At 41.3% G+C, this 21,068-nt stretch overlaps 1 protein-coding gene across 4 annotated transcripts in view; it reads right to left on the bottom strand.

Moving 5' to 3' along the window:
• disp1 (dispatched RND transporter family member 1) overlaps positions 1–21,068 on the bottom strand; it is a 104,769-nt gene that overhangs the window by 31,662 nt on the left and 52,039 nt on the right. For 2 of the 4 annotated variants that reach the window (XM_008125875.3, XM_003215998.4), the window contains exon 2: positions 1,069–1,601. In XM_008125875.3, coding sequence (XP_008124082.2) covers positions 1,069–1,571 — 503 coding nt within the window. In that variant the 5' untranslated portion in view covers positions 1,572–1,601. The remainder of the gene's footprint in view (positions 1–1,068; positions 1,602–21,068) is intronic. The other 2 variants (XM_062972453.1, XM_062972456.1) reach the window with 1 other exon arrangement.

Here is a 21,068-nt window from a genome sequence, read left to right as displayed (position 1 = left end):
TGTACTGATTTAAAATGTAAACCACGCAGAGCAGCTTTTAAAAGGTATAAAAAGTGCAATTACCATGCCTCATGCTTCTTTGGAACACCACTATTTTACAAAGCAGAATAGTTAGTAAGTTTTGAACAGTTAGATTTTTTTTTAAATCACAGTGTATACTCTGAAACAGTAAAACAAAACTGGAGTTTCTCTGTTGTGCTATTTTAAATTGACTACATTTTTTCATAATTCAAAGAAAAACCTTGTGCCAAATCCAATTCAGCTGAAAAACAGAGCAAACATATTACTCTGGTTTTTTAGCAACTGATTTACAACACCAAGAATCAACACTTCATTCTTTTAATGTTAGGTCACTGACAAATGTTAAGCTCTACAGGCTTGAAAAACATGCTCTAACCTGCTATGCTTAGTTGGTCACCTGCCAAGTCTCAATTTTGAGTTACATTTATACAGAGTTCCTTCCTCTGTAATAGTACCATTCCCCCAGCTTTCAATTCCCAATTAAAGTTAACAATGTAGGCATATACTGTAATGAAAGGTGGTTTCATTATATACTAAATTTAATTAATGTGTCATACAAAAATGGAAGGACACCTGCATTTAATATTACATTGTCAGAACATGCATGCTGTAATGTTGGCTGACAATCCCCCTATCCCCAGACACAGTTTTTTAGAACTGGATTCCAGCCTTTGCACTCACAATGGAATTTACTAGTTCCTCCAGGGCAAGTCTATGGTAAATTCTGGTGGAAGCACCCTACAGAATCACCATGGAGGACCTAGAAAATTCCTAGAGAGTATATTTTAGTGGATGCAGGTAGGTGCAACTGCGGGTACCAGTTCTGTGACTAGAGGTGTTGTACTGTGTGTGTGTGTGTGTGTGTGCGTGCGCGGGCGTGTATGTGTATCTTTATTTCAGATGTCTGCATGAAGCAATCAGGATACTAAGAAGATTTTTGTTCACTTGGGCTTGCTACAAAATCTCCACCTAAATAGCTAAGCAAAATTTAAAAGTGAATGCAACTCATACTGTGTCCAGAATCCACATAAAATGCAACTTTCTTACCGTATACTGGTAATATGCTGTTGAACAGGCTGGTGCTGAAAATGTTCAGGCCATTGATGATGTAGGCAGAATGAAGGCGAAGACTGAAGGCAGCAAGCGGTCTGGTACAAGGGTGCATGATTTTGGCAAGCAGATGCGGAGTATTCAGTATGAGGGTTTGGGCAGCAGGAAGTCAATGGAGGTGGAGCCGCATTGCCAGCCAGGGAAAGGCATTCTTGTTGATTACTATGGTGATTCAGTGGGTGATGATATGGGCAAAGGTGACATTGCGACAACACCTGAGGAGTTCTTTGGTCATCTACAGGCAGGAAGGATGCTTTTAGCATGCCATTAAGCTGAAGGCATCCATTAGCACTCACTTTTCCTCTTGGGGTTTCCTTAGTGGGGAGTTTGGGGATCGCAGCAGTGCCATCACTAGTTGAGAGGTGATCAAGACTTGTCACATTAGATGGGATGCCACCATTGCTCATAATGACAAAGTCGTTGCCATTGCTGGTAGCCATGCTCCAAACTTCAGGCAGCCTGCAATGTATCTAGGAGGAGAATGGGGAAGAAAATGAAAATTTAAAAACTGAGCAAGCAACAGGCACAATTTTGTAACAACAACAACAACTTAATTTTTATTCTTATATCCCACCACCATTTCCCCAGAGGGACTTGGGGCAGCTTACATGGGGACGAAGCCCAACATAAACAGAATTACAAAGTAAACACAATTAAAAACAAATAACAACTAAACAACATAATTGAAACAAAGCCAAAAAAAATACATCAACGTATATAATTAGTTTCAAGGTATGATGCAAATAACTGGATAAAAAGAAATATGGTTTAGAGGTGCACAACATTCAACCGATACAGCATTGCAGTCTGAATGCTCATTGTCACTCTGTGGACAACACTATACCTCAGACTAACAGTGAACCAAAGGCTACAGCACATAGTCCTTCCAAAATGTTTCCAAAATTAGATTTCACCAAAAGTCTAATCTCTTAAGCCTCTGCTTAATTCTTCTGGGGTTCTGAAGACAGGCCATGATGCTTCAACCAAAATTCACACAAATTATCAAAATGGGATTTGGTCAAGAAGTAATTGATTATATATCTTTGTTGATTTTCTAATGATGCTGATGCATGGTACTCTCTTCCACCAAAGCCTATGACCTTGCCCCACCCTGGCCTTTGTCCATGTAAAATTACCAGTATGACCATAGGATCTACTGAGAGGTTTCCAGTCATTTTAATTTGGATGACCTTGAATTAGAAAATGCAAGACCTATCCCGCCAGCTGGAAAAACTCTGCCTCTAAGCAATCTGGATGCAATTGGTAAAGAAATAATTTTGTAGTTGTTCTTGTTATGTGCCTTCAAGAAAACTCTGACTTATTTCAACATTATCCTTGTGAAAGTTAGCCACTTCCCAATTCATAACATTACCTACAAGACCTGGCATTCTAGACCTGATGGTGCTTCACTCCTGAGATCACAGAATCATAGTTGGAAGAGACCTTGTGGGCCATCCAGTCCAGCTCCCGCAAAGAAGCAGGAAAATTGCATTTAAAGTATCCCCAGCAGATGGCCATCCAGCCTCTGCTTAAAAGCCTCCAAGAAGAGCCTCCACCACACTCCGAGGCAGAGAGTTCCACTGCCGAACAGCTCTCACAGTTAGGAAGTTCTTCCTAATGTTCAAGTGGAATTTCCTTTCCTGTAGTTTGAAGCTGTTGTTCCACGTCCTAGTCTCCAGAGCAGCAGAAAACAAGCTTGCTCCCTCCTCCCTATGACTTCCCTCACATTTATACATGGCCCTCATCATGTTTTCTCTCAGCTTTCTCTTCTGCAGGCAAAACCTGCCCAGCTCTTTAAGCTGCTCTTCATAGGGCTTGTTCTCCAGACCCTTGATCATTTTAGTCGCCCTCCTCTGGACACATTCTAGCTTGTCAATATCTCCCTTCAATTGCAGTGCCCAGAATTGGACACAATATTCCAGGTGTGGTCTGACCAAGGCGGAATAGAGGGGTAGCATGACTTCCCTGAATCTAGACACTAGACTCCTGTTTATGCAGGCCAAAATCCCATTGGCTTTTTTGTCACCGCATTGCATTGTTGGCTCATGTTTAACTTGTTGTCCACGAGGACTCCCAAGATCTTTTTTACATGTACTGCTGTTGAGCCAAGCATCCCGCATTCTGTAATTTTTGTATTTCATTTTGAACCCTGGACTGTAAAGTCTTCAAACCACTACATTTTAACTAAAAAGAAGAGGAAGAATCTGGAAAGATAATTACGGCTTGGATCCTAGTGGAAAATAATTTAAGATAATTGAAAGAATTTGCTTTCTCTCCCCTGTTAATTATTACAGACTTTGGTGATGCAATGAACTTTTCAGGTTCCAGTTTTTTCACCTGAAATACAGTACAGCCTGTATCTGCAGGGGATACATTCTGAACTTACCATGGAAAAAGGAAAATGGATAATAATGAATTGAAGCCACATAATAGTACATTCAAAACAATGCTAGGAACTGACAAAATAGAGACTGGAAGAGACATAACCAAAAATTGTCAAGATTTTTTTTTGGATTTTAACTTCTATAATCCCATAATCTTCAGTTGTAGTTTTAAAAAGTGATTTTTCCAATTTCTGAAAGAATCTCTTCCAGATCTAGAATACAATACGGCCATCATTATGTTAACCCTTTTTAATAATAATATTAAAGCCTGGCATTTGCTAATATCTTGTCAAGGTTCTGTTTGCTAATCTTTGAGCATTACAGAGGCTTTTTAGCATTATTTTTCTCATACTTCTCTGCTAAAGAACTGTTAGGCTGCTTGAAACGTTCCACCAGTCAAGCTATTTAATTGGCTCATCGCTAATATTGAGCAGAAGGTGCTTTGCGCAATGGAATGCTGCCCATAGCAACCCCGCGCACGGCTTCTCAGAGTCATTTCAGCTTGGAATCCTTAATGCCTACAGCTAAAAAAGGGGGGATGCACTAGATAATGAAACTTAACACTATTTCTTTTATGTTTTTACCCAGATGCTTTGGCAAAGTTAAAACCAAACAGCAACAAGTCAGAACTTGACAGCATCTTCAAGGCGGGAATATTTTGCTTAGAATCCATCTCCACAGAATCTCGGTTCATATTCTTCTCTAGCCCTTGTCCCTCTTAATCAGAAAGTCATGTTAAAATCTTATTGGACGAGAAACACTAAGAGTACATTGAAGCAGCTCAACAAATATGTGAGAAAACATTTCTATTTTGAGATGACTATGGAGCAGAAGTAGCATGGCTTTTTTGCAGACAGTTGCTGGATTGCAACTGTCTCATGTGGGCAAGCAGAAAATTGGAAATTGGCAGCTTCCTGCATTTCTGATGCCATAGTATTGTGCTACATTTCCTAGGTCAGGAATCTACATAAATGTCATCCCATCTCTATTGTTTGTAGAGTCATTCTCTTTAATATTTCTGGAGTGGCTATATTCAGCCCCTTCCTGTACATCAGCCATTGGCATGGCAAATCTGTTCTAGGTTTTAATACAAATGTTCAGGGCACTATTCAAGGTGTAGGATTTGTTTTGCGTTCGGGGCACTACTACTCAAGATGTAAGATTTGTTTTGCGGAAAGGGTCCAGTACTTTAGATAGTTTTAAAAATAAAGTTCACACTTACAGTACATTGATGCTTACATGATTTTGGCATATAAGCATCTTTCCCAAAATGATAGAATATTGCCAATTTCATCAGCATCTCATGGCCACACATTCCCCACCCAAGCCTAAAATAAAAACACCATCAAGGCAAGAAAATGGCCTGAAGAAATCACAGTGTAAATGAAAAAGGGAATCAGGAGTACACTGCTATATATTATTTTGTTCACAGAAAAGCTCAAGCTGTAATAGTCCCTCACTCAACATGGAAAGAGATAGCAGCAACAATTTTACAAATCAGCAATAACACAGCAGTAACCCTTGCACACACATACCTATCTCTAACGGGAACTAGATGCATAAAGCTGATAATTTGCCCAAGACAACCAACCAACTGTAACTGATGCCAAATATCTTTCTGCCAAGTATTGATTCAAGGGGTAAATATTTATGGAATCAATAAGCGACTGTTTTTATTTACTGTATAGCCCCTGCATCCACAGGGGACATGTTTCCAGACATCGTGTGGATGCACAAAACTGCAGATAGTAATGTACCTTACTGCAATGAAGGACTTCTTGTCCAAGAATATTATAGCATTGTGCTGATGGATCTAAAAAATGCCTAGAGAGGACATATTTTGTTGGATGTGGATAAATAAAACCACGGGTACTTCAATTTCACTTCCAGATTGTAACACAACAAAATGTTGAAAGAAAGGGATGGACACATCTGCAAGACACTATATAATTTAAGGTGATGTGCAAGGTTGGCTTCTTACAGACGTTAGCATCATGATTCTGCAAATATCTATCCACCTAGACTGGGACAGAAGGAAAAGCTGCAGTTGTGGTTCTAATGACAAGATCAAAGATGAAACTCCCATTGTGTCATTTAGAAAACAGGTTTACCAAGCCTCATTAGGCTTGTTTGAAGTTATTAAGAGTGCAGCAGTTTTGGCTAATGGATGGTGATGATGGCAGTGGTAGTAGTTATTGTGCCTTCAGTTTGATTCTTACTTCTAACAACTCTATCATAAGGTTTTCTTGACAAGACTTATTCAAAGGAAGCTTGCTATTGCCTTCTTAAGCTTAGAGAATGTGAATTTGTGATCACCCAGAAAGTTTCCAAAACTGAGTAGGGATTTGAATGTTGGTTTCCCAGAGTCCAAGCCCAACACCTCAACCACTACAAACCCTGGTTCATTGGCCAACAGTAAAAACAATAGGCAAATATGACTAGTAAGCAAATACCTGTTCTCTATGCAAACTACAGAAGCAATCTTATAAATTGCAATACCAATTAATCTGATTTGGCCCATAGTTGAAAGTCATGCTAGGATACCAACTGGGCCTCTTGTACATCTGTGTTTATGTGTGTGCATGTGGCTGAAGCCCCTGATGACACAGCATGTTAAACTGCTGAGCTGCTGAACTTGCTGACCGAAAGGTGGGCAGTTCAAATCCGGGGAACGGGGTGAGCTCCCTGTTTCTGCTAACCTAGAGGTTCTAAAACATGCAAATGTGAGTGGATCAATAGGTATTGCTCAGGTGGGGAGGTAACAGTACTCCATCCAGTCATGCCGGCCATGTGACCTTGGAGGTCTCTATGGACAATGCCGGCTCTTCGGCTTAGAAATGGAGATGAGCACCAACCCCCAGAGTCAGACACAAGTAGACTTAATGTCAGGGGAGAACTTTTACCTTTGCCTATGTGGCTGAAGCTGCTGAGCCTCCAAGATTAGATGGGAAGTAGTGCCTTTAAGGTTATTTGGGCCATTTCCTTCTGGCTAAAACAGAAAAATCATCTAACAGAGTTAGACGAGACCACAAGAGTCATCTATGAAGCTTAAAGGACAGGTAACAATCTATTTCCCTCAGATCAAAGATGGAGCACCAAGTGGGAGCTGAGGTGGAGGGGAGCTGTCACAAGAGAAATGCATAGCTACCGACAAGTGTGTGTAGGTTCATATTTATTTGCCTTTCTGGGACAAAATTTATTTGGGTTTGCATGTAAGCCTCATTTTATTTCTACATTAGTATTTATTTTTATTCTTCTTTTAGGTTTTATGTTGCTGGGTTTAGTATCCATTGTTTTTATATATAACGCACTTATGACATATGTATAGATGAATACTCTCCCTTGTATTTATCTCTTGACACTCTAGTTAAGTCATGAAAAATTTTACTGTTTGAATTTTTAAATGTGTTGTTATTTGATATGCTGTGAGCTGCTTCAGCACAATCTCATAACTAATTGACAAAGAATTAGGGAATACGAATGGATTACAATCCATCGCCAATCTAGAATAATATTAATCCACACCAAGCTTGTTTTCCTTCACTATATACTGTCCAACTTACTTAGCTTCACTTTTAGGGTGAGTTGGTAATTTTTTTGAGGGTATGTAGACAAAATATAGACTGTATATTTCCCAGAACCACAAGAGGACTTTGACTTAGATAATATCTATGAACATGGCCTTTTACTTTAATGTTTAACTGGGCTGGATGACTAAATTGTATCTAGATTACAATATTCCCAGAATGTGGGAGGGCGGGTAGCTAGTCAGATCATAGAGAAATTTTAGATATGGACAGTTTTCATATCAATCTACAGCTCTAGCTTTCAAGGCAAATTGCAATGTATTCAACTTTCAAACATGTGTGTAGGATTATTGACTCAAAAGGGTGCTCATTTTAGACAAAGGAAGCTGCAGCCTTCAGTTTGTAAGACCTGAATAGGGCTATTGATGATAGGATGATTTGGAGGTCTCTAATTCATACAGTAGCATAAGCCGGTTGACTTGACAGTAGGTAACAACAAAACTTCTCTCATTCCTCCAAGAGCAGACTATACCATTGCTCTAAAAAAAATTTAAAATGAGAAGAGTCAAAGAAAGCAAACTTAAAACCACATTGGGTCAAGAAAAGCCATCTGGACTAACTTCACTTAAAGTTACTATTATTGTTATTTAAGAAATTTATACTGTCTTTCCTTACTTAAGGGCCCAAGGCGGCTTACAGCAGATAAAACCATGCCTTAAAATATTAGTAGTTTCTGTCTCATGTCCTAAAACATACATTAAACTATAACAAAACATCAAAACTTTTAAAACATCCCTAAATACATTATACAGTGCAAGTTCTTCCTCAACTTTGTAAATCCGGAGTTCAATTAAAGGCTTCCTTTAAAAGATAGGTTTTAAAGCTCCTCCTAAACTCCAACAAAGTGGGAACTATTTTAATTTCCCCTGGGAAGGCATTACAAAGGAGGGGTGCCACTCTCAAAAGGATGCCTCTCTAGAAATCTTTAACCTGAGCCAATCACAGAACTTAGGCAACAGCAGCCTTTCCTCACTAGATCTGAGAGTTCTCGCTGGGGTGTATTGTGGGATCCGCCATTGTAAATAGTCTGGGCTGATGCTGTGAGTTCAAAGTAACAAGTACAAAATTAGGTAGGAATGAGGTGCTAGAAATCCTATTATACAGAATCAAGCTCTTAAAGATCTAATGTTGTGGCCTGGTCAGATGCTGAGTGTACAGAAGATGGGGCTGGGGACGCTGGGAGAGATTCAGAGGGCCCAGAGAGAAATGTTTTGGAATGTCCTGGCAGAAATGTTTTGGAGTTTCCTGACAGTTCCCAGGAGAACAGTGAAGGCAATTCCCATGGGAACATGCCGGAAGTTGGGGAAGATGAATGTTTGCTGAAGTCAGACAGATTAGAGCTAAGACAACAGGGCTGGCAATTAAGGACTCACTTCTCCAAGCGGCTCAGAGATAAGGAGAGCAGGTGCAAAAGAAATGATCTCATGGGAGGGATTTTTGGCTTTTAAAAGTGGTTCACATTGATACAATTGTTGTGAGAACAACACTGCGTTTGGATACAGACCTCTTGGTGACAAGGGCCATGAAATTCACGTAACCAAGTGTCAAGCTGTTCCTATGTTCTGATCTTGTGAGGCATCATTTTGCCTGCCTGGATTTATGTCCCTTGTCTTTGAATGACATAGTTTTGCCTGCCTTGGATTTATGTACCTTGTTCTTGCATATATTGCTGGAATTATTTTAGAGACTTTCTCTGAAGGGATGTTTGTAACTTTTTGCTTTGATGTACATAACCTGGTAAACTTTGGTTCCTTTTTTGTATTTGCTTGCTTTTCATATACAGTATTCAGTGTTTATTAGACTCTGCTTTTAATAAACTCTTACATTGGATTACCTGGACAGTGTATGGTTTGTGGTGAAAAGAGGCTCCAGACCCCTAGTGAAACATCTGCCTTAAGATTTGGGAAACCAGTTATTGAAGGACATGCATCTATTTAATCTCGGTTATATATTTTAAGACAAAATAAACTTCAATTTTAAAAAGGACCAGAAATAAAATTGTTTTATATTATGCCTAGATTCAGCTTATGGCACGGTCACATAGGAGATGAATGATATGAATGGAGGCAGAGAGCTCTTAGCCAAACAACGCTACTTAAAAGAGGAATACTGTTTATAGCCTTATCTTCCTGCAAAATTGAAAAAAATCATACTGGTCGCTAAATAATGTAAGATGTGAAAATGTCATCCCATGCTGACAGGTCTCACTAAACCATTTTTCTCAACAATTGCAAGAAGAGTAAAATGGAGCAATATGCAGCCATCTGTACAATTTAATTAAATTTCTCTATGGGTCTCTACAGGATACTTTATATAGCATGACTGCAACTTTCTTGTCACGACACGTTCCAATCAAGTTTGCAATGCCATAATTATAGCTCTTTTCTTTTAAAAAGAAATAACATGTATATTACATTATACACATAAGGGAGGCACGCCTTTCTACACAACTAAATCAGGCAAACTACAGAAATCAGTTTTGCTCAATAAGAAATTTTGGGTTTTTTTTTAAGTAGCAACAGGTGGTGACTGATCAGTGAGGTCAATCTACCTCTGAAGTCAGTATTCCTCAGGCTGTTATGGTGTTTCAAAAATGCTTCATGTCATTGATCTTAGCTTCTGGCTCTCAGCTAGACATTTCTGGAATTCCCTAGCATCTCTGCTATTCGCAATAGGAGGGAGTCTCTTATTCTTTCCTGGCACTTGCTTTTTATTTTGTTTATGGGCCGCTAGCTATACCTTGAAGCATTTGTCTCCTTTAATTGGGCTCCTTCTTGCTCATCAAATAAATGCCATACCAAAAGTGCACTATTTCCTAAACAAAGCTGTTCAGGTCTACAAAGAAAACATGTGTTTGCTTTATTCAGCAAGTGACAAATGTGCTGCAACATTACTAGTATACCAAATACAACTTGGTTTTAAAAATGAATTATTGAAACTCTTCTACTAAAACATCATCTGGAAACATGTGTAGAATAGAAGTTTCAAACATGTTCTGTGAGATCAGCACTTGGAACTGTAGCCTGCATTTGCTTTTCCAGGACCATGATTAGCTGTAAAGTGGTGCACCCGTTTTATCTGCTGCTTACACCCCCCAGAAGTGGACACAATTGTATAGTTAGACCCTAGAAGATTCAAATCTGTGTAGAGAAATGTGTTTAAACACATAAGACTTGGCAACTGTTGGTCTGAAAAATTATAATCCTCTAGAGAAATAGCCATGCCACTCTCTTGCAGAAAAAAAAGAAAAAAGAAAACAACTGAGTCACTCTCACAGCTACTATGACTTGGCCACAGTGGTCCACGCTCTTGTTACATCTCGTTTGGACTATTGCAACGCACTCTACATGGGGTTGCCTTTGCAGACTGTTCGGAAGCTGGAACTAGTCCAACTTTTTGCAGCCAGGTTACTAAGTGGAGCGCCATTCTGGGAGCATACAACTTCTCTGTTGAACAGCTCCACTGGCTGCCTGTTAGCTTCCGGGCACAATTCAAAGTGCTGGCTTTGGCCTACAAAACCTTAAATGGCTCTGGTCCAACTTATCTCTCAGAAGGTATCTCCCCCTAGGGGCCATCCTGCAGATTAAGATCTTCATGTGAGGCCCTGCTCTTGGTCCCGCCACCATCACAGGCACGGTTGGTGGGGACAAGAGACAGGGCTTTTTCGGTAGTGGCTCCGCAGCTGTGGAACTCCTTGCCAAGAGAGATTAGGGAAGCCCCCTCACTCATGTCTTTTAGGAAGCAGCTGAAGACCTGGCTCTGGGACCAAGCTTTTGGCCCATCCTAAGATATGAGTTGATATGATATGACTGATTCCGTGAATTAATATTAAATCGAACATAGACTGGCTCTGATTTTGGCTCGAAACTTCCCCTGTTGTAATGGTCACATCGTTTTAATTGTTTTAATTTGATTTGGATACTGGCTTTTATTTGTGCTTTATGTTTGGTTTTTACTACATGTTGTATTATATGTGGCATTTAATTCTGCCATTGTATAAGACTGCTCTAGGTCCCTCTGGAGGTGAAGAGCGGTATATTAAATAAATAAACACTATGGAGTAAGTTTTGAAAATCAGAATCCACTCCTGCTTAAACATAGAATGTGATCATGATCTGACAAGATTTATTTAGGGTGAGATGAAGAAAGAAAAAAAAATATTGTAGTAAAGTAAGAGAAAAAATGTAGTGCAAGAAACACAGTCCATGCTTATTTAATTGGTCTTGATGACCGGGCTGCATCCAGACAACAGAAAAAGTCAATCAAGGTCTTCCTAATGACACCCACCTATTTCTCCTTGTCATCCAAGTTGGACACAGCTTTTCAAGTACCAGTCCTGTTTCTTGAGCTGGTAATGTGCTGATAAGGACCAACAAGCTGAGGTTGAATCTCATGGAGTCAGATGTCTGTAGGAGGGTTGAAATTATTTTAAACTGGAAAAAGAAGTATGTAACTAAGAGGTACTTCTTGATCCAGCTGTCATTTAGAATTGAGTAGCTGAGAATCTTTTTATCAGCTTTGGGTGGTTCACTACTTCAACTGCCTCTGGTGGGTAATATACCAACAACAATAGTTTACACTTTGCTAAGCTCAATTGGATTACTGAAATATGCTTTTAATAAAGCTTTTCTCAAAGATGACCCAAAATGTTTCATCTAGTGCAGAATACAACCAAAACTGAAACTGGTACAACAGTGATCTTGAAAAGAGCTACACTGGGTCTCCTCTTGCTTCTCAGCAGTTTAAGCAATGATGCTTACCCACAATAGTTTGGTACCCATAAAACCACAGGAGCGCCTCTCCTGAAGCCTGTGGCTTGGGATTTCTGGCAAGCTGTCCTTCAAGTTCTTCAAGTACATAATTTGACAAAAAGGGAGCGATGGTTTGCACTAGTGGCTTCCACATCAAGACACTGAGAGGTCAATTCTGGGTTCTGCTCTGAACTTTTAAATGACCTACCAAAGCTAATTTATAAATATGACTTGAAATCTTCAATCAGACTACTAGTTTTGATACGGCCGATAGGGTAATCAATAAAATGTATTTGTATTTTGTGATACTACTACCTAAAGAGGATTTATTCATTTGCTGACACTGAAGGCATCAACTACCAATGGTTGTAGCACTACACAATACTTTTTTGACTGAGATGAGATTTGGGGGAGGGGGCAGCATCTCCTAAAAACATTTTTATTATCTCAAACACTAGTTGATTTGACCTGTCCTACTGCATTTGTCTTCTCTGTTTTTACTATGACCACACAGTTTTAATATTTTTATTGCACTGTTTTAATCCTCATAGTATATTGTCCTAGTATTCATTATGATGTGTAGAAAACAATAAACTAAAATTGGATTAAAGAGCCATTACTAAGACCTATTGTACTGATTTCAGTGGTCTGTATGGCATGATTCATTTAGTATAGATTGAGCCCCCAGTCTATATTACTTGCATATTAAGAAGTCAAGATTGGAAAACTCTATATGGCTATGCTCACTTGAGAACACTGGAAATTGTATTCCGAAAGATTAAAAAAAGTAAAGGTTTCCCCTGATGTTAAGTCCAGTCATGTCTGACTCTGGGGGTTGGTGCTCATCTCTATTTCTAAGCCAAAGAGCGGGCGTTGTCCGTAGACACCTCCAAGGTCATGTGGCTGGCATGACTGCATGGAGTGTCGTTACCTTCCCGCCGGAGCGGTACCTATTGATCTACTCACATTGGCATGTTTTCGAACTGCTAGGTTGGCAGGAGCTGGAGCTACCAGCTGGCGCTCATTCTGAAGGGGTCACTTGGCCTTGGCCAAAGTGACTCCATTTTAGAATGCCTGTCTGCTTTAAAAATCCAGGGATCAGTCTGTCCCCCATAAGTATAAAGTTTGCAAACTTGCTGTCTTAGGACATCATGTGTTTATGTTTAAGCAAGAATTCAGTTGTGGTCAGCCGATTCTGAGAAATGTATGCAATATATAAATTACATGTGTTTTGCTTGCACCTGTCGAAAGTTGTGGTTAGAAGTTGTTGACAACTCAGGAAATTCTAGCTCACCACAAACTGAACTGGGAATTTCCAGTAAAATTTAGTTCAGAAAGAGGAACTAGAAATCTGTAAACAACCAGGGTATAAAAAGGACCCCAGAGCTTGAGTCGGGGGAGACGATCTTTACTGACCCCACCACTACGTGTGGTCATCGTCTACCTGTAGCTACAAATAAAGGTGTTTTTGTCCTCAACCTTTGGACTCCGAGTGATGACTCATAACAGCTTGGTAAGAACCCGGCAATTTATAGAGTGATTGGGGGGAATTCCCAAATCACCCCTTTCATTTCTGGCGCCCAACGTGGGGCCCGGAATTTTGGGATTTGTAGTTTTGCCAAGACTCTGTTGAAGTCCACTCGGAGTTGCTCTTGGGAGCAAGGCGTGCTCCCTCCCCTTCCAGGGTGCTGCGTACGGTCCGCACCGAGACGTGGCCACGGCCTCTTAATAGAGGTAAAGACCGGTGGTTCCCTTCACATCACCCGAGGTAAGGGAAGGCGTGCTCTCCTCCAAAACAGAAGTTGTGAGACAACCACCACTCGTGGAAAGGCGGCCGCCGCGGGACGGGACGAAAATTAGGCAAGTATACCTCTTGAACCGCTTGTTGTTGTTGTTGGGTTGATCTTTCACACCCCAGTGGGTGGGAAAGAAGAAGCTTTGCGGGGAGGGAAGTTTTAAATTGTAAAGATAGTTCCAGGTCCCGTAGGAATCCCTTGGGAACCAAGAGAACCCCATAGGGAGAAAAGAGCTCTAGGAAAGACCTGAAAAGGGAGATCCAATCGGGTCTAGGAGGCAAACCCTAGTAACAAGACGTGCACGGGTGATCCAAACACGGTCCGGGGGCATACTCCATTAGGAAATTGGTTTTTTTACATACCACCATGGGTGGGAAAGAATCAAAAGAATCGGGAGGGTCCATGACCCCCCTCCAATGTATGTTAAATAATTTTGAGCAATTTAAGAAGTACACTACTGAGAAAGGAATGAGGCCAAATAAGTTGCGTGCGTTGTGTGAGTTAGAATGGGTCTCATTTCCCCTCACTCCCCAGTGGCCTTCCAAAGGTTCACTCGATCCTGTTCTGATTTTAAGTGTTTATAGATTTGTTGCAGACGTGCATCCAAATCAGTTCAAATACATCTCTGCTTGGTATGATGTGGTGCGAAAACAACCTGAATGGTTGGGAGAATGTGAATGCATGAATGTGGATGATGTGATGACCGAGAGGAAGAGAGGAGTTGGTTCAGGTGATTCCCAAAGGGAAATTGACACCCCAATGGGAAAGAAATGGGGAAGGCAGTACCTCCCCTATCCAAATTCAGGGGATCCGGCCCATGAACCTATGCCGGCTCGCCCATATACACCTGCCCTCTATCCTCCACTGTCACCACTTAAAGGGGGAGGTGCAATGGGGAGATTCCACCCCACTGCAGCTGCTAGAGTCCCTGTGCGGGAGCCTGTGATGGGTTCTAGCCTCGGACCATACCTACCCCCGGAAGAAAGTGAATGGAATCTGAATGGAGCAAAAGCACAGGCACTTGAGGAATTGGAGCAAATGAGAAGGGCTCGTAGGTATGGAAAGTTAAGTGAAGTTGAGTCACCACAGCTGGTGCCCATTTCTCCAGATGATCAAGGGAACCATAGGTTTGGAACTAGGAATCTGTTTCAGTATAAACCCTTCACCTCTCTAGATATTTTGAATATCAAAAAGGCCCGCCCCGCTTGGACAGAAGATCCAAGGGGCATGGCAAATCTGGTTGAAGGTATCATTCTGACACATAATCCTAGTTGGATGGATTTGAAGCAGTTGATAGAAATGTTGCTGACCGCAGAAGAAAGAGTGTTGTTGACTCAAGTAGGTAGACAAGAGGCTGTGAGAGAACATGCAAACTCAAATAGTTTAGATGCTGTTGATGTATACCAGGAAAAAGTGTTCCCAGTGAGAGTAGACCCTCGATGGGATCCAAATACAGCAAATGGTAGGGATTCTTTGAGATTGTACCAGAAGTTAATTGTTTGTGCTTTGAAGAAAGGAACTCCAAGAGTTCCCAATGTAAGAAGGATTTACCAGATGGAACAGGAGCAGGATGAAAGTCCGGTGGCATTTTTGGAGAGGCTTAGAGAAGCATTTGAGAAGTTTTCTCCTTATGATATGAAGGATTGGAATGATCATGCCGATGGAAAGATAGTGTTGAAAAGTGTTTTCATCAGCCAATGTTGGCCAGACATACGGAGAGAGTTGCAGAAGGAGGTGGGGTTGGCCCACCTGACATTAGAAAGGATATTGGAAATTGCAAATCAGGTTTATTTGTCTCGAGAGGCTATGCAAGTGAAACGGGAGGAGGCGAGAGCGTCTCATAGAGCCAAGGTTTTGGCTGCTGTGTTCCAGGGAGACCAGCCCAGTTGGGGCCCGGTTGCAGCCGGGCTAGTGGACCCAGCCCTGGATGTTTATGGGCTGGCGTCTTGTTGTTAAAATGTAATTCTTTAAGTCCTTAGTAGTTGATTTCGCCGAAGATGCCAAGGGTCTAGAGTTTTGTGATTATATACTCAGGGTGGGGGTGCCAACCACTGCTGAGAGAGTTGTAGAGGTCAGGCGTGCCATGTCAAGGGATGCAATCCCTAGGTACGGGATGCTCTACACATTGGGGTTGACAATGGCCTAGCCATTTGTTCACCAGGTGGCAAAGGCTCTGCCTTTGTGCACCAGGTCCTTGGGTGCCTAACTCAGTTGTTAGGAACCGCTTGGAAGTTGCATTGTGTTATTGACCTTAGTCTTCGAGGAAAGAACGAACAGGGCTCTGAAGGGAAGTCCAATCTCTGGACATGTTGTTAAAATAAACTATATAAGTATGCTGGTGTCATCCCTTTTCCCGTTACTGCGCTACATTTTTTCTTACCAGGAGACCAGGGTTGGCTGAAAAATTGGCAGTGTAATCCCCTCGGCTAAGGTGGAAAGAACCACTGGAGGCGTTCGACCACTGGAGGTGGTCCTGATAACTCCTACTACTGTGAAGTTAAGAGATGTGAAGCCGGGGTACATTACACTTGCATCAAAAAGGGACTACACCACCAAAGATCCTGACTCCTGGAAGGTAAACCTGCATAAGGACAATCCACTCAAACTCACACACCCTAAGGGTCAAGCTACCAAGAGCTGCCCTGAAGAGGAGGGGCCCGAAGCTACCTAGAGCTAGCCCCAGAGGTCAGGTTACCAAGAACCGCCTTGAAGAAGGAAGGAGGGTACACTTCCGAGAGTGTCCCAAAAGACCGAATGGACACTTGGGTTTGGGTGTGGGGAATTGTGGGTACCTGTGTGGGTTGTATTCTGTTTCTGTGTTGGCTAAAGTGTTGTAATATTGAGGACAAACACAAGGGTAAAGATGAGGACACAATTGTGCTTTTTAATGTTGATCATGATGCCGTTGGTGCAGGCACATATGGGTTGGGACAGGAACATGTTCCACCAACTAATTAAAGATATAGTAAAGGAAGCAGAAGTAAAAGACTGCTGGGTTTGTGCCCATAGCCCTCGTTCCCAATATGAGGGTTGGGTCATGAAAGCAGGTCCATTGCTGGATCTAAGTGGATGGAAACTGTTCACCCCTTGGACATACGCTGACCATGAGGGGTTGACTGATTCAGCTCAATTTATGTTGGCCCATGATGAATCTGCACCAACCGCATCAGCTTGTTTGACACGATCAAAAGATGGGATCTCAGAGATTGAACATAAGAATTATCCCCAAGCCACCCTTATAGAGGTAGGAGATTACCCCCATTGTAATTTCTCTCTCCCTGTATACTATGACAATATACACCATAGAGTTAAACAGCCACAACCACAAAGATTAAGAAGGCAAGCTTCCTCGCCAGAGGGTGATGACAAGACACCACCCTCTCGTCCGGCACGTAATGGGAAAGCAAATAACCCCCCTAAGATGTATGTGGTTAAGCCCGGGTCGGAGCTGCCTCAGGCAGCAATTCAGCCACCTGTGGCGGGAGCGGCGGCTCCACCACAACTGCCTGTGGGTGGTGCTGAACCTTCACCACGATCACCAGTGGCGAGAGCTGCACCCCCACCGCGGCAAGATCTGGTCCGGACACGAGGAAACTTCCCAATGGAATATCAAATTCCTGGTAGGCCAAGGCCCGGTATTTTGCTTGACAACCATGCCATGGGAGGATTGCCTCCGGGATATTTCTGGATATGTGGGAAGTGGGGAGGTAAAGTCTTGCCCCCACTGTGGGTTGGTACCTGCACCATTGGTACCCTAGTCCCCACCAATATTGAGATACACCCGCGAGAGCAGCCCCTGCAAGCATTGGGAGCAACTGACCGGTGGAACAGGCCTAAAAGATCATATGATGAAAAACGTGGCTACAATCCTGATAATACGTACCTAAATGAGGGAGAACGATTTGGAGCAATTCTGTTTCCTTGGGTGGGAGCTGCCCTAAATGTTAAACAACTGAGAAGGATTTCCGCACAGCTGGAAATTATGGCTAATCAGACTGTCTTTGGCATAAAAGCACTCCAGACCGAAATTGATTCATTGACAGGAGTTCTCATGCAACACAAGATGGCGCTAGATTACCTTTTGGCGGCAGAAGGCGGTTTATGTGTATGGTTAAATATAACCTGCTGCCATTACATCAATGAGTCTGGAGTTATTGAATCTGATGTGGCCAAGATTAACAGCGTTGTCTTCACCATAAGGGCTAAATACACCCCAAAGGGAACCGGCTGGATTGATTGGCTTTTGAATTTTTTTCCGGATATCTGGTGGCTGAGGGACCTCATCAAAATATTGTTTGTAATTTTGCTGATTGTAATTCTTGCCTTGCTTTTTCTGCCATGTATCATGTTGTGCTTGAGAAACATGGTTGCCAGACTGATCACTGATATTTTCACTCAGCGCAGGGAAGTTCAGCGTGTCATGTACATGCAGTTAAACACCATGGAACAAGACACCACCCCACTGTAATTGGGAAGGTGAAATAGCCTGTGTAACCAAGAAAATGTCTTCCTTGGTTACAAGAAAAAACGGGGGAATGAAGGGGTCACTTGGCCTTGGCCAAAGTGACTCCATTTTAGAATGCCTGTCTGCTTTAAAAATCCAGGGATCAGTCTGTCCCCCATAAGTATAAAGTTTGCAAACTTGCTGTCTTAGGACATCATGTGTTTATGTTTAAGCAAGAATTCAGTTGTGGTCAGCCGATTCTGAGAAATGTATGCAATATATAAATTACATGTGTTTTGCTTGCACCTGTCGAAAGTTGTGGTTAGAAGTTGTTGACAACTCAGGAAATTCTAGCTCACCACAAACTGAACTGGGAATTTCCAGTAAAATTTAGTTCAGAAAGAGGAACTAGAAATCTGTAAACAACCAGGGTATAAAAAGGACCCCAGAGCTTGAGTCGGGGGAGACGATCTTTACTGACCCCACCACTACGTGTGGTCATCGTCTACCTGTAGCTACAAATAAAGGTGTTTTTGTCCTCAACCTTTGGACTCCGAGTGATGACTCATAACAGCTTGGTAAGAACCCGGCAATTTATAGAGTGATTGGGGGGAATTCCCAAATCACCCCTTTCATTTCCGCTCCCAGGATTTGAACCTGGGACCTTTCAGTCTGCAAGTTCAGCAGCTCGGTGCTTTAACACACTTCACCACCAGGGCTCCTCATTCCAAAAGATAACATTCCCAAATTCTGTTAGTCTCCTAGATGACAGTACTTAATTTTAAATTCCTGTTTCAACATGAATCAATCATATCCCCTTCACACAGGACTTACCTGGCTCTGGGATACCTAAAACTTGAATTTTGTGCTGATGTAATCACAGAATTCTTGACTCAGAAATTCCCTTTAAATGTATCTTTATATATTTGCTAGATAAATTGATTTCTTACATTACTGACCATTGTCCAAACCATAAAACAAAACATTTTCCATCAATCTTATCCCATTGCTTTCATTGCCTAGTTACGTTATTGCCAGTTCACATCCCAAAAGGCTTTTACGTGTCTCTCCTGACTTTGAGAAATTATTTCATTTCCTGTGCTGAAGGTTGGGTCAGGAATTGCAGTTTCTCTGACACTGAGTTTCCAGAGAGTATCATGCCAAAGCAGTAAAAAATTACACTGCAGATAGGGACCAAATGGATTATGTCTGAGAATACAGATTAATTAGGTCTTGGCAATAATGTTGTGAAAGAATGACTAATGGGAATAACAGTAAGGATAGAGAATAAGTATGTGGAGATGAAAATCATAATTTATTAGCAAGTTAATTTACCTAGAACAGGTATGTAGAACATGTGGCCAGCTCTCATCAGCATGGATAATATTGGAGGACCATGAGAGTTACATTCCAACAACATTTGGAGGGTCACATATTCCTAGTCTACAAGAATCTGAAGCTAATGGTAACCTGGATCCAATGGTATTTATTTACGGCTCTTTTATCTTGCCTTTCTCAACCCCGGAGGGGACTCAAGGCAGCTTCACAACATAGGCAATGCCTTTAAAAACATAGTACAATAAAAACAACCGCACCATTAAAACAATTAAAAATATTTGAAACCATACAAGTTAAATCACATGATCCATAGGCGTAGTCTGGGGCCAGTCCATAAGTCAATTACACATATTTCATATTTAATTATTGCACTGATGTTCAAAGGCTTAGTCAAAGAGCCACGCCTTCACGTTTTTGCGGAAGGTCAGGAAGGAGGAAGCTGATCTAATTTCTCTGGGGAGGGAGTTCCATAGCCGAGAGGCCACCACCAAGAAGGCTGTTTCTCGTCTCCGCCAATTGCACCTGCGAAGAAGGCGGAGCTGAGAGCAGGGCCTCTCTAGATCATCTTTAACTCCGAGATGGTTCATAGAGGGAGATATGGTAGCTTTATAGTTGCACTAAGCACTTGTGTTATGCAAGATTGGCTAGCTGTTTCCCTTAATTCCCACCTACCCCCATGCTGCTAAAGGTTTGAACCACCCCTCTCCCCAAATACAACAAGTTATTAGTTGGTGTGTTTGAGAATATCAGACAAACCTTCCCATCACAGAAACATTTTCCATTTGCAGAAAGCAAACTTGATCTTACCAGATTGTCTCCTTCCTTGGATCATTTCACACTAGGTAATGAAGATTTAAGTAAGTAATTGCAATTTCTCTTTCAGTCAACAAGTTTTACAATTCAAAATAAGGTAATTAAAGAACAGAAGAAACTGCATATGCTCTAGAATTATATCAGTAGCCTTTTTTCCTTACTAAATGCAAAGAAACCACAGCCAGACATTATAAAAAGTTAGGTAAATTTCAAATCCTATATTTTATTCCATTAATATCTATAATCATGTCTATTAACACAAATATCCTGCATTAAGCAAGACAGCTACAAATTAGAAAGAACTGTGAAAATGCTGGTTCCAGAAATTTAAATTTCATATCCTGAACTTTTAAGTAGCACTGCTACTGCTGAAGTTTATTTACACAGCTTGATGACTTTTCATAAATATGTAAAGGGCATTGTTATAAATCTTACACATAAAATAATCTCTCGGCACACACTATGCTGTGCTATTTCTCCCAGCTGAAAAGGAAAGTGCTTGCACCGAAAATTTCACAGGGACTTGCAATAAATTATGCGAACAGGGAAGGTCAATATTTAAACTAACACAGAAGTAGAAAACTTTGTTAAGATAACACATTACTGTAAAAGAACCATGCTACTACATACACTTGCAAAGTGAAATAATAGTTTTAAAGTATTTTGGACAGTGTTGTCTTATCTGCTCCATTAACAAAAATTGCATAGCTGAAATAAATTTTAAAGTGGCCTGTGATATATAGTAAATTTTACAGAAAGCTGAGTTGTAATTCAAACATATAACTGGTTAAATATTTGTATATTGAAACATGTGCCTACTTTTC

Source organism: Anolis carolinensis, chromosome 1, assembly GCF_035594765.1.
Source record: "Anolis carolinensis isolate JA03-04 chromosome 1, rAnoCar3.1.pri, whole genome shotgun sequence".
Taxonomy (NCBI): Eukaryota; Metazoa; Chordata; class Lepidosauria; order Squamata; family Dactyloidae; genus Anolis; species Anolis carolinensis.
Note: the sequence above shows the minus strand (reverse complement) of the source record. Positions and strands in the feature narration are given on the sequence as shown.